A 16481-nucleotide genomic window follows, 5' to 3' on the forward strand; every position below is an offset into this window, starting at 1 on the left:
GTCAGAATATACCTGTGACCAAAATAAACTAATCAATTTAATTTTATTCATTTTTAATAAGACGACTTTGAAAATTGTGATCGATCAATATTAGAGAAAAATAATTATCTTTTTTTGGGGCATATTACCCAGTCCCAAGAGAATACCAAAAGAAGATTTAGGGGGCAAAAGAGCACATGGAGAAATGTGATATGGGTGATTCAGAGCAATAGTAAAACCTGAATAAGATAGTGTCATGAGTTTAGAATGTATCTACATCAGCATACTTTACAATGCTTTATCTGCTTTATACAGAAATCTTATTATCTGGGGAATCTATAATGATGTAATATGAACCAACTCGGGGCCGTGTTTCTTCCAATATATCAACATGGAGTAAAGTGTTGGTCTTCACCCCACAGGCTACACAAGATATACTTATGTTTGGATCGCCTTTTAATCCATTATCATCACAGCGTAATCCGGGGTGCAAGTCTTCCTCCGTAATAATATGTTTTAGTAATTACACATTATCCACCGTGTGCAAGCTCATATATGTATACCTGGTAAACTCATTCAACTATGAAGCCAAGCAACAGCGGCATACAAAAGAGTCATGCTGTCACTTAGCACAGTGCATAGCCACATACAGAAAATACTCTATTTTAATCAGATATACATGGATATTTTAAATGTATTATTAAGTTGCATGAGCACACCCTTGTTTTTTCCATTTGTTTATGCACATAAGTAAAAGGAAAGCAATTGGGTTCACAGCCTTAGATTATTTCACTACACGGTGCACTAAAAACTGATGCATTCAATTTGAAGCAAAAAGTTATGGGAAGCACAACTGCTTTCTTTGTTAAGATAATCACTAATAGAATTGGATTATAGGATTTACTCAATTACTTAAAATGCACAAAGGAAATTTTCTGGTGGGGGATGCTTTAATGCCATACTGTGGAGCATCCCAGCAAAGCCATAACCTCTCCTTAAATTGCTATATCTCCATGGAAACAGGAGTGGGTAGCACCACCAGTAAATATGCATTTTCTGAAACATTCATTGAACAAATGAAAACACTTGTAATTAAAGGGCTCATACAACTCTATTTTCTAATCTATGTCATAATGTTGTTTCCTAATGAAAAACACATGTGGAGTTGTGTTTTGTTTCATTCACACGTTTAACACAAACCCTGCATATTTAGGCAGTGTTCTTCTCTCGAAATGAAAACACTCTGTTCCACCTTGTAATGTCATGTGGTAATACAGGAAGTGTTCCACTATGTTTTTAAACTCTATACATCTTCATTCAAATCATTTGGATAATTTCATAATTTGAGCTTAAAGCTCAAAAGGACACATTTGGCATAATATAAGACATTTAAATAAATGCCACTATTCTAAGTAAAGAAATAACAGCTCCATGTAGAAAAGCAGCTACAGATCCCCACCAGTACATGTGTACACCTGTTTGCAGCAACTGGTAGATTTGACTATGCATTCTAAGATTTCCATTACAAAATCTCATCTCTGTTCAGAAGATGGGTAGATATATTATTTTAGCATACACATCAAGACACAGAGTGGATACATTTTGGGCACAGCTGAGAGATGTAGCCGCTGAAGTGGGAATAAAAAGCCCAGTAGGTGACCTTTTAAATGTGAATCCCAGCTTTTCACACTGCAGGACAAACTTGGCCTTTTCTCACCAAGACTGACACAGTTTAGTTCCATACAAGGTAATGATAAAAACCTCAACATAAATAAGTCATGCTATTCCTATCAACTTTAAAAATACAGCAGAGAAAGCTAACAGTTTGGGTGGGTAACAAGGACAAAAGGAGGACTTGAACAATGTTTATATAGACAGACAGATCACCTTGCACTCAGTTACTGTGGCCAACCTGTACTTGCCTATAATCACTGCATTTTTTCTCCACCTCTGGACTTTTATATAATGCATTATTTAAGTTTAACTTTTAACACCTTTAGTATTCCATGTAGATTAACAAACAGATGGACATACAAATTGCAGATTAACAAAGAAATGGACATAGAAATAAGATTAACAACTGTAATAACCTATAATTTGCATAAGTGATGTTAACAGCAACCTTTTCGCTTTAGTTCAGTGGAGATTGGCAATTATTAGGCTAAAATCATGCAAATAATTCTAGTGAAGATGTATGGAGTGGAGCACTTCCTGCATTATCACATGACATTACAAGGTGGAGTGTTTTCTGTTTGAGAAAAGAACTCAGCCTAAATATGCAGGATTTGTGTGTTAAACACATGCAAATTAAACAAAACACAACTCTGAGTATGTTTGTGATGAGGAAACAATATTATAACATAGATCAAATAGATTTATAGGTCTCATGTTACACTATTAGTTGAGGTTTACTTATAAGTCAAATGAAAAATTACCCACAAACATAAAACATCAGCTTGTTCCAGTTAAATTATTGATTGATTTGACTGAGCAATATTGATTCAGTGTTTAGGCAAAATTTCTACTTGCGAACAACACACAGTTGAAGAGATTGTGTGTGGGTTCTGTCATTAGAAAGCTGACTCATCTTTATCACCAATCTACACCTACACCTTTATACTATCACAATTACAAACTCTATAGAGCTCCTCCATTTCACTTATAATTAGTCTTTGGTCCATTGCTCACCATACTGATAGACTGCTGTAATAGATAAGGAGGAGCTGGTTAGTGTCTGATGCGGTGAATGGGGCAAAGTACAAAAAAGGTCCTCAGAGCCAGAGTAACGCTCATATTAATTCTGTATGAGAAACTAACCTTGGCATAAAAGCATAAAGGCCTCATTCATAAAGAGGAAGTGTGATAATGCATGGCAGAATAAATCACACAGGATGTGACTTTGCATATATCACACAAAAAGACTGATATGCTGTAATTTTCATTAAATGGTAAGAAAGGTTTCAAAGATGTTCCAGATGACTATATTTGAAACCTTATACCACCAACTTCACAGAACTTTATTTCATTTAAAAGTCTGAATTTTACTTTGGTTTCCTTTTCACCATACCTCTTTCTCTTTTTTTCCCCCTTTTATTTAATTATCTACATATTTAATTCTGTTCAAAGTGCACATTGAGAGAAAGCTGAAATATGAACGGAAACTAATGGAGAGAAAATGTTTGAAGGGGTCCAACATACAGGTACAGGATTATCAAACATCTGAGACTGCAAACTTTGATTTTGACTTTATTGTGACATTTATGAATTTCTGCCAATTTCTACAAAGTTCACTCACCGCTTCATGATCCGACCTTAGTGACGATTTTAGAGACCCTCTTAATGCTCCGATCTAAAATAAAAACAAAACATTAATACAAACATTGAGAAAATATACCACTGTGACTAGCCGATTCCTGCAAATCATTCTAGGGCTCATTAGAGATGCTACAACTTCCCCCAGACGGACACCAGGCAGACTGTCAGGAGGCCTTATTATTTTTAATGCATAGTGATTATAATTACATGGAAAGGCTTGTACAATGCATAATACAGGACTTGGGTCATCCTTACATCACCTTATTATAAATGTCACTTAGATAAGGAATCAATATGCCACTGTATGGACAATGGACAATATTGAAACGTGTGTCAACAATACATGTAGAAAAGATGTACAATGCATGATGATGATTGCAAGCTAAAATTAGTGGGAGGAATACAGTGCTGAGATATTAAAAGCCCAATATTGACTCTTGTGAGCTTTCAGCCATGTTAAAATGTTGTTACCTCCTCAGAAACTGTTACTGTTTGCTTCATTCCCACATGTTTGAGAAACTCTTAATTATTATCAAAATGCTCTTTTCCACCTTGTGAAGTCATCAAGCGGTAGTTTTCAAGTTAACAGCTGCCTTTAAGCTTTTGTTCAGTTTAGTTCAGATTGGAAATTTCAGGGCTGTAATTATCCAAATGATTCTCGTGAAGGTGTATGGAGTTTAAATTTAAAAAGAAGTTGGAACAGAGTGTTTTCAGTTTGAGAAAAGAACTCAGTCTAAATATGCAGGATTTGTGTGTTAAACAACCTTCAGCATTATACAACATGATAACATGAAAGTAGCGTAATATGGGCCCTTTAAACACCCAAGTTTTATTTTTCAATATCTGTGAATATTTGCAAGTATAGGTAGAAAAAGTAAACAATTTACATCCGAAACAATACAGGAAGGCTTTTTTCAAAATGTGTACTAACAAACTATAATAAAAAAAGTAGTAGTGGTAGTAGTAGTTTTGCAAATAAAATACAAAATATAACACAATGAGATGTTTAAAATGTAACCAAGTACAACTGTTATACTCACATCTTTGTCTGCATCATTGACCACCGTCACAAAGTTGTCGGGGAACACGCCCTCTTTCCCTCCGACCTCCCCTCTCCACCAGCCAGGCTCCCCCGTGTCCTTACCACAGCGCACACAATAACATGACATTACTACACACGTACACACAACAGGGTTAAGAATCACTCAGTTCCTCTATTTGATATGCAATACATAAATCATAATACAATAACAGCACAATTCTGCAATATCATTATTTCTTCAGAACCAAATACCAACAGTATTTCTTTGTTAAATCACTAAATGCACAAACTTAATATGAAAAACAACATTTTAATAATCAAAACAGTGAATGCTTCAAATGTGTAGAGATGTCACAAAATTCGTAAAACATACCAAAAAAATTAAATACTCGAGGCGATATAGCAACCAACAAAACAGAAAACCAACACACTGCAGACTTCAGCGTATTTAATAGTACTTCTGACATTTGGCCACTAGATGGAGGCAGCTGTCTAAATGAACTCAAGCAGTGAGCCCATGTTTGTGTGTCAGAGCGCTCAAGATGACAGAGCAGTAATCATCATTATCATGCCCCCGGGGCAACTGCGGCTTCTGATCTGGTTTGACTGGTTCTCTGTGCTTACTGTGTCCTGCCAGGATTTCAACAGAAGGTTTGTTAATTAAATGTGATCGCTTAAAGGCGTAGAAAAGAACTATTCAAGAATATCCAAAAGAACACTAGAGTAGACTGTTAATAGACTTCACTGCTGTATAGCAGCAGTACTTTACAATAGTGTATTGTACTATTACCTTTTATTTTAAAAGGCTATATAAAAATCTAAGTACAGTATGTAACTTTCTGGAGGGGTCACCTGCATGATTCCATGGAAACTGAAAGTTAAAACTACAGTTCGGAACATTCTCCAAGGATAAAGATATATTACTGTGGAAGATAGTAGCCACATTAACATTTCCATGGAGACATGCTGTGGATGCCCTCCTCCGGGCCAAATAAAAGTCAGGTAAAGACAAATGTTTTATGTACAATAAAACTGGAAAAAAAAAACCAAAAAAACATGAGCTTTATTTTCGTCCATTATTGGGGAAAGGTTACTGTGGCTCTAAGGATTTAGCTGAGATTTTAGTCACAAATCAAAACAAAGAACTCTATCATTCCCTTATTACTACTGGTTCTTTCTACCTAAGTCCACACAAGTGCAATGGTCAATCTACATCATCCCAGGATAATGAGAATGAACTTATCTGTGTCTACTGGTGAGCCTTCCAAGATCTACATTAAACTTCTTGGCACTCTTTGCGTCATTGAATTAAAGAGGACCAAAAAAACACTCAAACAGGTTTGTTCAGATTCTATTGGAGATTCAAGTAAGAGTCATGGCTCAAAACAAACATCAGTAGCATTACCATTCTTGCGTAATCAAAAAAACGATTCAGTGTTTTGAAAATAAGACATAATTTAGTTCATATTGAACCAGCAGTATGAATAAGAGTTGATCGTTGACATCTACAGGGGCATCGCTATTGCCATTAAGTGGAATTTACTAATTTGTTTTTGTTAAACAGAGATAAACATAGACCACTTATTTGCACTCGACCTTGAATATCCAACACATGCCAATATTTTGTTTGGGTTGACCAGCCCAAGGTGTGAAAACTGCACAAAAAGGGAAGACACTGCTCTCTTATCCAGTTTGTAGTAAAACAGGGTGGTAGATGAGTTTGCAATCAATTAAAGTCATATTTTGGGAAACAATATGAAAACTGGTACTACATATGACCCAAAAAATATCAGCAGATCTTATCAGCCATTGGCTTCTCTGGAGTCTTAACAATCTGCGTCAGCATTGGCTATGAAAAAGCTCATATCGCTCAGTCTCTACATGGAGATACTGGGACTGGTCTTTGAATAATAAGCTGGATGAGCAGAACCAAGATGCACTGACCTTGCTGAGGATGTGGATGATGTCCCCCTCCTTTAGTGTGAGTTCGTCTTCATTTGTGGCCTCAAATGCAAATGTCACTTTGCAGTATTCTTTTGCTGAAGAAAAAAAATTACAATTTGAGAATATTAAAACACAAATTCCATACAAATCTAGTCCTGTATTACTCACTGTGTCGTTTCACGGAGCCCCTGCCCTCTGTTGTGTCTCCTTTGGGTGCTTCTGTCGAGGTGGGGGTGGGATGGTTGGGATGGGCAGGCTTTGCGGATGGTACAGATGGGACAGGCTATAATGAAGCAAATTAAATATATGTAGATGGGTCTGGGCCATGAATGAATGTAGTACATGACACAATATGTAGGGTCTGTAGCATTCTGAGAAGCGCAGATGTTTAAGGGGATTTACGGGTTAACAGAGCATCAGTTGTATCGTGCAAATTTAAGTGCTCATTGTAAAAGTTCAAATTTTCTGACTTGTGGACATTTGATGAGAAAATGCCAATCTCAAGGAAAAACTGAAGGAGATGAGACACTGTTGAGTAGAGGAGGGTAATGTTAGTGGAGGAAAGAGTGAATTCTGCAGTGGAAGAAAGACAATAGAAAACAGTTATACATGCTACAAGAACAGAACTTGTAGTGCAGAGTGCCACATAAACAGATAAGAGTTCGAAGAGGGGTGGACATCTATTTTTTGTCCATGTTGTTAAAATGTTATTGTTTTATGAAGTGGCAGTGAATGCAAAGGGATGTGACGTAAATGTGAGCCTAAAATGTGTCTATTGATAAAAGCATGCTTGTTTGACTGTTGTGCTGACAGAAGATGACAGATTTTATGCTGGTTTGTTTTATACAGAGAAACTTGCATTCAGAGTCATGAGCACTGATGTCTTGAATCGAATTGTCCTTTCTTACAACAAAAGATTTGAAGACATTTTAAAACATGGAACCTCAGTGATTTCTGAACATTAATTCCCTGTTGTGCATAGAACATGGAGAAACAAAAATCTACATCGACAGTAAACAATAACAGTAGACAGGAAAAAATGACCAAGAACAGGCCTACTCATTCTAAACTCACTTTTAATTTCAAATGAGTTCCAGCGAAGATGTCTCCAAAACCGACCCCCATGATCTTAGAGGGGGGCCGCAGCGCTCCGTTCCCCGAGCTCCCTGGAGGTGACGTGGGGGAGGTGACATTTTCTGAGGCAGGTGCTTCTACAGATCCTAAACGACAACAACACATAATAACATAATTGGAGGAATAATTAAATAATAATAAATAATACAAAAAGAAAAACATTTGAATGCTTCAAATTAGAAACTCTAAATTACAAATCGTATTTCTAAAATATTATTATATGATTTTTTTTTTTTTTTTTTAGCATTTGGCAGCACTTCACATAACACATATCACAAGTTTCCTTGCAAGAGACAATTATTTTTAGACAGGCAAACAAAAACAATTGGTGTGGCCCTTTGTTTTGTTGACTCTAAAATCAGGTCAGACTTATTATTCTATAACTGGTCCCAAATTATGCAGTTTTACTTTTACAGGTTTATACAACAGAAAGCCATAGAAAGCACTCAGAAGTACCTGAACACATCCTAATCAAATGTAAGGATTTAAGTTTATTTTGGTCACTAGCATGCGTCTCTATTGCAAACAAGGCAGGCTTCAGTGGCACTTATAAAGTATAAACATTAGGCCGTCTTTAAACCCGACTCAAGCTCAGACATGTTGAAAAAGGTCACGCCTAAACTCCAAAACTGCTCCACATTTTATTGACTACAAGAGAAGACGACAAATCAAGACAACTGTCACTTAAGCTGCATATTACTATGTACAAATGTAAAATGCGTTTCTGTACCGTCTTTCATTCCCGGCTCCTCTGGTGTGGCCTCACTGGGCTCTCCGTCCTCTGCAGCTGCGTCCAGTTCTTTGACAAAGTTTGAAGGAAAAAGTCCAGACTTTCCATTAAAAGCACCACTCCACCAGCCCTCCTCTACCTGAAGAAGTAAAGTAAAAAATGATAAGATTCCTCATCAAATGATCATTTCACAGGGAGGAGTTGAAACTGCATTATCCCTGCCAATTAAATAAACAAACTGTTTCCAAATGCCACAAAAACTGATTTTGAGAGAAATCCTATGAAATAAAACTCTGGCCAAACTACTGGTTTCGCAATAAATGAAAACCATGAGGAAAAGGATTACATGAACCAGCTCTAATTTGGTCAACAATTATATATGAACGCATTTGCTGTCAGTACAAATGCCATTCAAATTTGATGATATGGCTTACTGTACACCACAATTAGTTACTTTCTTTCTAAATTAATATTTATTCTCAAAATTTTAAGGTTGAATAATCCAAAAATGAAATGATGGATATAAAAGGAGGTTATCAAATGACTTCTCTTACTACTTCAGGCCAAACTCAACCCAAATGTTTGAAGTAAATAAAAAAGGAAGTAGTAGTAGTGGTAGTGGTACCTCTTCTGTGACGTCGATGATGTCTCCCACCTTTAGCTCGAGCTCGTCTTCGTTCTGGGGCTGGTAGTCAAACAGCACTCTGCACTGTCTTCTCTTGGGCTCTGTCAACAGGAGAAAAGAGGAGTTGGACCTGCTCGCTGGCCTGCCACAATACATGTTGTCTCTGTGTGTCAGGGTTTAAAATCTGGGTCCAAGGGGCGGGGCATAGCAATAATATGGGTGGGGCATGAAGAGGAGAGGGGCTAATCCAGGAAATGAAGAGCAGTCTAACCAAGGTGCTTTGAGTCAGCTGATCCTCCAAAAGACACACACCCATTCAAAACACAGCTGTTCTGACACATACTCCCATAGAGATTACAGGCGACACTTTAGATGTGGTTTAATGTGTTACTATAAAGACATCGCGTAGATTAATGAATACATGGAAGATCCAAATAAAGAAGCCATAACTGACAGACCTTATGAAGTAAATAGCTGATAGACAAAACATTAGAATTAAAAAAAAAAAAAAAAAACTTTAAAAAAGGTGCACTGCTTTTCTGGTGGAGGGTCAGTTACGCACTTTTACACGTCATTGCTTTGCCTGGAATGTTCCATGGTATGACATTAAACATTAAGATAGCATTTAATCAATACTTTTGTTTCTATTACTCACAAATGGAAGAATTCCTTAAGTGAATAGGGGAGACTCTCCACAGATTTGAATTGCAATGTTGAGTAGTGCTGTGACCTGCATGTCTCCCTTGTGATAAATTGGTTTAATGTATACTGTGGAAAATTCTACACAAAGCATTAACATTTCCATGGAGATAAGTATGTGGTGGACCCTCCACTAAAAATCTTATGTAGGGCACCTTAAAAAAAAAGTAGCGTGCTGCAAAATATGATTAGGAACAAATGCAAATCCAGAGCCACTGGTTACAGTTGTATACAATTTCTATTCAAATATAAAATTGGACCTTTCCTTGACAGCTATAAAATACTGATTGGCAAATAGACTAGATCTATATCAGAAGTAGTATGTTCACATGGTAATATTAAATACACTATATTTTGTTGAATATGACATTATGTTGTTAAATAAGCATGGAGTACCAAACCTTTCCCTAAGATCAAAATCAAGTTAGAACATTTTCCTGACAGCACTAGCATCTACACTAACATAGTTCATTTCAGACAGATAGAATTGAACGGGATGAAATAGATTCTTAACTCTAACCTGAGGGGAATCATTTCTGTCTTTTACACTTACTGTGCGTTATCAATGCTGTCTTGTTCTGCCTACGACCACAGAGCAAGACTGGACTTGGAGAAAGTATGCAGCAGCAGCAGAGACTCAATCAAGCTCTACCCATCCCCCTCCTTTTTATAAACTGAGTTATGACTTCAGACAGGTGAGTGGGGCGTATAGTAGGCATGTGCAAAAATATTGAAATATCGACATATCGTGATAATAATTTGGATCCAGTATCATTATTTTGGGCTGCTGTATCGATGTATCACTAAGATTATTTTTTGGTACTTTTTGGCATTTTAAGTTTGTGTGACTGCACAACAATTTTGTTCCATATTTAGAGGAAGGAAACGTGTTTATGCAATACACTTATTCACATATTCACTGTTTTGATGATGAAAATATATGTATTTCATAATAACTTTCCACAAGAAGAGGTTTAACAACAAATACTGTTGCTAAAATGTATTTGCTTCTTCTTAAAAACAACATTAATATATCACAGTAACGCGTGCAATATATATCGATATCATATGTACACCGATAATCATGATAATACAATATGATGAGTCATTTATCGTGTATCGAATCATGAGGGACCCTGTGATTCCCAACCCTAGTGTAAAAAGTGAAAATAAAACAGTTTGCAGCGTACTCTTGGAGGCAGCTGGGGGGTGTGGCTGGAACCCCCCCAGAGGGATCCCGATGGCGCTCATGCGGTGGACTAGGTTGGCCACGTTCCCTGCAGACTTCTCCCGGAGCTGAGGGGGCTGAGCTGGAGCCTCCTCTTTGGGCTCATTCTTGGTCTCCTTGGTCTCTTTAGAATCCTTTTTCACCTCCTACAAACAAAGACATACATAGCATCAGTATGGGACCATTTTATCGCTTAAATTTTTATAGACGACGGATATGTTTTTGTTTTTTTATGGTCAATGCTGATACCAATTGTTCAGAATTCAGAGAACCCGACAGCCGATTAGCTCTGCCAATATTTTTAGGCTGATTTTGTATTTAAAATTTACTACAAACTCACCACAACCTTATAGGAGAGCTGTCATTTAAGACTAACAGCCAATATGGTGAAAAGAGCAAATATCAGCCTGATATTTAATCTATCTCTATTTTTTTTTTTTTTATCTCAAATGATACAAGTTTGATTGAATGCACAGTCTTTATATTAGCAACAAGTATATCAGAAGAAGCAATGTGAAGAAGATTCTTTGATTAACCAATTGTCATGACTGAGATTGCTAGAACTTAGAGCAAAAATTTGATTAAATCTATGTACCGAAACAGTAAGCTTACTTGTGTTCATTTAGCAGCTTTTTAATGTTATTTTTTGTGATAAAAAGAACACATTTATATTCAAAAGGTTTTACTGGTGGTCACACACGAGAGCAATGGTGACATCTTAGTGTTTTTTGAGTCTGTTGAGAATGCGTGTACAATTGTGACGTCTTCAAAACACTATAATCTGACATCATCAAGTCACTAGAACTGCAATTCCCATCATAAAAGAACGCAAGATTTACAATCCAATTGCGATTATGGTATTCTTCAACTGTTGACTTAGTTTAACAGTTTTATAGCCAATGGAATTGTTTCGAGTTAAATGGCAGTGACGCTGAAAGCATGCTGTCTGCAATTGAAGATTAAGTTATAATATACATAGATGAGATTTATACATGTCTAAAAGCTATAAAGAGTCAATTTTGTGTGATATAGGACTTTTTAATAATGCATAATATAATAAAATACTGTTATTTCATCAAAAACATACCTGGAGTTGTGTTTTGTTTCATTCACACATCTGCATCTCCAAAGCTCAAAATGCCCTGTTCCACCTTGTGATGTCATGAAGCAGTATAGTTTCAAGTTAACAGCTACCTTTTACCTTCCATGACTGAAATGATCCAAATGATTCATCAAGGTGTATGAAGTGATCTTTTTCCTTTACCACACTAAAAATACAACTGTTAGTGTACCACATATTGTGGTCAGCATATGACTCTAGTGCAAAGAGAAGTGAGCATTCCTTTTGCACTACAGTTTTGGTGCAATCTGCTGAAATGTGTTACAGCCCACTCGCACTAAATGTAGCAACACCAACCACAGTCATTTACACAGTCCACACCTTCACCAAACACCAGAAACTCAGACTACACAGCTAACTACACCATGTGAAAGCAGGTGTAACATAAAACACTATTCCCACTGATGCATTTTATCAAAACATTTACAAAAGCAAATTTATCATTACAGTAAATATGAAAGGACTGCACAGGAGTCAAGTCAAAGAAAATACTTTTGCATGACAGTTTGTTCTATTGATACTGTGCAGTAAGATCACGCTGGGGGTGTTCTACATATATGTGTATTGGCCGTATATTCATCAGTCATCATGGAGACACAATGTACACAAGAGCAAACACTGCCAAACAAGTTTTAAGATTATCTGAAAACTCAAGGAAAAATTTATTTAAACAACACATTTTAAGGAGCCTGTGATCAATACAAGCATTCTTGGTCCTGTTTGTAGAAGTTTGACTTTCAACCAAAAAGGCGAGAGTGGCTAAAAAATGGTTGGTTAATGCTAGTTAGTGTATGACTCAATATTCTGCCTTAATAAATGCAATCTTTCAATGTAATAAATTATCCAGCCTTTTGAACTCTAGTGCCTATTCTCTGGTGTAACAGTGACACTTGACCAAAGCAATGGACCTCCAACTGTAGAAAAACGGCTTAAAAGAGCAAACATTTGAAAACTGCTCTGAATGAAGTGCTCTCAAAATGTGCGATGAAATGCCATTTGAAAAGTAAAACAAACTATATTTTTTTTCATCTTTTTAAAGAGTATTCTAGTCCATGAAATCAGCAAAAATCTGCCATTAGCTAATTTAAGAAAGCAGTGAAGGGCTTGCCTCTTGTTTGCCTCCATATATGTTACTGCTATGCCTAGAATGTTACAAAGCATGGCATTAAACGTACAGATCCCCATGGAGCTCTCTATAAAAACATAAATGTATGTCCACCAAAACAACACTTAATAAACACAAGACAGTTTAATGCCATACTGTGAAACATTCAAAGCAAAGCAATAACTTCATGAAGACAAGTAGATGACAGATCCCCACAAGTGAAGTTACATAGTGCAGCTTTAAATCAGGCTATGTGTCAACATTAAATTCCAGCATATCAGATTCCAACCAGTGTCAACAGCGCCATAAACCAAAATACTATCTTGTAATAACTATGTAATGACACTCCTCAAATACGAGTCCAGCTGAATAGTTAAAGAATATCAGATCAGAATTACAAACCAAAATGGATCTTTTAAAAGTCAGATTCCTGGCGAACATGTTTCATTGCAAGCCGAGGAGCAGACTGACGGAAGTGGAGAGAGCGCTCTTCTACCGGGAGCAAAGTTCAATGGGCCACAGCTCCTTACAGGATTACCCCTCCCTCCCTCCTCTCCCTCCCTTTCTCCCTACTTTCTCTCTCTTTCTCTCCCCCCCACCATCGCCCTTCCCTCCTCTCTCTCTCTCCCTCCTCTCCTCTCTCCCTCCCTCTCTCTCTTCCCTCACGCCTCCATCCTCTCTCCCTCCCTCCATCCCTCCCTCTCTCTCTCTCTCCCTCCTCTACCTCTCCCAGTGTGCGGTGCTCTGAAGATTACCCATCTCACCACAGGATTAACGCCTCCACAGGCCGAGGCAGACGACAGGTAAACACAGGAGCGAGCAGAGATCAAGGAGCCAACAACCTCCAAGAGTCAAGTGATATTTATGAAGATTCAAGTGTACAGTAACTGGACAAGAAAAACTCAACAGCAACAGCCAAAAGAAAATATATCAATTAGGGTTGTCAATATTAGGGCTGCCTGATATGAGAAACAATGCAAAATTCAATAACTATGTTTTGTATTAAGATTATTGCGTTATTGCAATATTTGAATATAGCCTACGATTTGGCAATAAAAGTTCAGTTAAGTTAAGTACAAAATGTCCATACCTTCATTTACTAGTGCAGCTGGGTCAAAATAAAACTTAACCGAAATCAAGACCAGCCCAAGAAAGAGTTGAAGTGGAAGAGTTGTTATGATTTATTTTCTTTCGATATTGATTATTGCATCAGACAATACTGTGATATCAATATTTTTGCGATATATTGTGCAGCAGTTCTCTAAACAATTATTTCATATTCTTCTCAACTTTTCTTCACAAACTGCAACTTGACTGATGTAAAACTATGATAAATATTGATAAATAGGTACTCTCCTATCAAACCAAGTAATCATAATAATTCATTTCCTGAACCAAAACAATGTTAACTTTTATTATTTAACACAGAAATAGTACAATTTCTTTTTTCACACTCAGCTAAAAAAGTGCATGCCTTTGGCTATAGACCAAAAAGAAACTGGTAATTTTTATAACAATAGAAAAGATTGCTTTTCAATTAAAATTGCACAGCCCTACCCAACTCTTTATGCATAAACTGCTCTCCTTTTGTAGGACCACCGTCAGCTGAGCAGGCACAGAATCTGATTTATCTCTGCTTTTGGACTCTGACTTTGTTTACGCTGGAGAAGCAAAGAATAAATACCACTACTCTTATCACTATTACCACTACCTGAATCATGACTATTGCAAAATATAAGCCTCTACTAATTACCCATACTATTAACAGGCTTTTCAAAACCAGCAGAAAATAACCTAGTACATTCAAAGTTACTTTTTTTCTTTTTTTCAAATGTCAAGAAATGTACACATCTTTCAAGAAGTAACTAAGCTTCAGTATGCATGTTTTTAGGATGAATAAGGAACTAAGACTACCAATAAAAGTCCAATATACTGCAGTTTAATTAAAATGACCATTTCAATTAGCATATTTATCAAATAGCAAAGGCTGCAATTATTTAGATAATAAAAATCATTTGTACCTGTAGTTTGGATCTCTACAAACATGTTCTGAAACGAATGGAAAACTTGTATTACTTTAACATTTGAGAGAAGATTGAAATATGAACTTAATGTTGTTTACAAAGTATAATGTATGATCAGAATCCTTCTTTTTAAAACATACAGGGCAAATTTAATCACAGTTCTGGGCAAATTTGTGCCACCAGCAAACTACATGCCAAAAATGGCCCAGAAGCATCCACCTAGGCCTACTACAGATCCAGATATGTGCGACCGTATAAACCTGACTTCAAACCCAAAGTGAAGCCCACCTTGACAAAGTTGTCTGGGAACAGCCCCCTCCTCCCATTGAGCTCTCCCTCCATCCAGCCGTCCTCCTCGATGCAGCGGACATTTTTGATTATGTCACCGGGTCGCAAGGTCAGCTCATCCTCGTGCAGGGCCTCGTAGTCGTACTCAACTACCACCTCTGCAAAAACACACAAGAAATGAATTTAAAGTGAGTTTGACAGGTTTTTAATTTTTACTTCATTTGGTGGGAGAAAACCTGTTGTAAATATAAAAGATCATTTTACTCTAATCAAGAAGCAATATGTGAAGAAAAGTTGAAAAATATGCTGAAAATTGCAGGAGTTAGAGAAAGAGAAACACATTTATGAAATCATACAAGAGAGAATTCTATCCAAGAGTTTGGACATCTTGAAGTTTTTTTTTTGTTTTGTTCTGTTTTTTTCTGATACTTAAATAAAAATAAAAATTATAATTTCTGTGTAAATTAGTGTAAAGTTTTGGCCTAGTGTACACAATTTCCAACCAGGAAGTATAATCTGGAGGCTGTGGAGACTTTGTGGACATATTAATTTCAGGATAAATCAATTTGACTGTAGTGTTTAAATGACACAACGGGGCAATATTTTGGAAGATTAAACTAAATTAATCAAGTCTAAAATGTTTAAAGGTCTTTCAGGCTAATTAATAATCAGAAAAGCAATACAAATGTTAAGAAAGTGGGGCAGCACAATTTTGGAAGATAAAAAAACTGCATTTGTTTGGACAAATGCTATCATGATTATATCTGAAACGCATGTCTTCAACTTAAGATTGAGTACAGACTGTGCACATTATAAGTACAACCAGGATCATTTTCCTCACACAAAGTAACAAGATATTTTATTGTTTGCAGACACCATTTTATTGCCTAAAGAATTGTAACCATTGATATTTAATATCAATTCATATTGCAATTTTGATTGGATTGCAATGTATTGTGCAGCCCTACCAAGAAGTTTGCAAACTCACTTGGTGCAAAGGCAGTGCAAAACATCTATATTTGAATATAGACATTTTCTTAACAGAGCCTTAAGAAAATGAGGAACCAAATAGCGGCCCGTCAGAGGAAAGCAGCTACATGCAAAGTTAAGGGTGAAACACCAAAATAATCCATTGACGAGATCATGGTATTTTTGAAAGACCGTTCTATCCAAGTATGTTTTTATAATAATTTCAATGATGCATCATTAAGTGATTTGTTTTCTAGATCATCATGATGTTATTGCTTT

The 16481-nt window shown here is 36.5% G+C and overlaps 1 protein-coding gene across 1 annotated transcript in view; it reads right to left on the minus strand.

Moving 5' to 3' along the window:
• cd2ap (CD2-associated protein) overlaps nt 1-16481 on the minus strand; it is a 45338-nt gene that overhangs the window by 23047 nt on the left and 5810 nt on the right. The window contains exons 2-10 of the mRNA XM_055149425.1: nt 15234-15391; nt 10659-10842; nt 8770-8870; nt 8145-8283; nt 7355-7500; nt 6449-6563; nt 6281-6375; nt 4335-4433; nt 3275-3328 (exon numbers count right to left, since the gene is read on the minus strand). Of these exons, the coding sequence (XP_055005400.1) occupies nt 3275-3328; nt 4335-4433; nt 6281-6375; nt 6449-6563; nt 7355-7500; nt 8145-8283; nt 8770-8870; nt 10659-10842; nt 15234-15391 (1091 nt within the window). The remainder of the gene's footprint in view (nt 1-3274; nt 3329-4334; nt 4434-6280; nt 6376-6448; nt 6564-7354; nt 7501-8144; nt 8284-8769; nt 8871-10658; nt 10843-15233; nt 15392-16481) is intronic.

The sequence above is a fragment of the Boleophthalmus pectinirostris genome, unplaced genomic scaffold, assembly GCF_026225935.1.
Source record: "Boleophthalmus pectinirostris isolate CB_2022bp ecotype Guang Dong unplaced genomic scaffold, ASM2622593v1 HiC_scaffold_13, whole genome shotgun sequence".
NCBI lineage: Eukaryota > Metazoa > Chordata > Actinopteri > Gobiiformes > Gobiidae > Boleophthalmus > Boleophthalmus pectinirostris.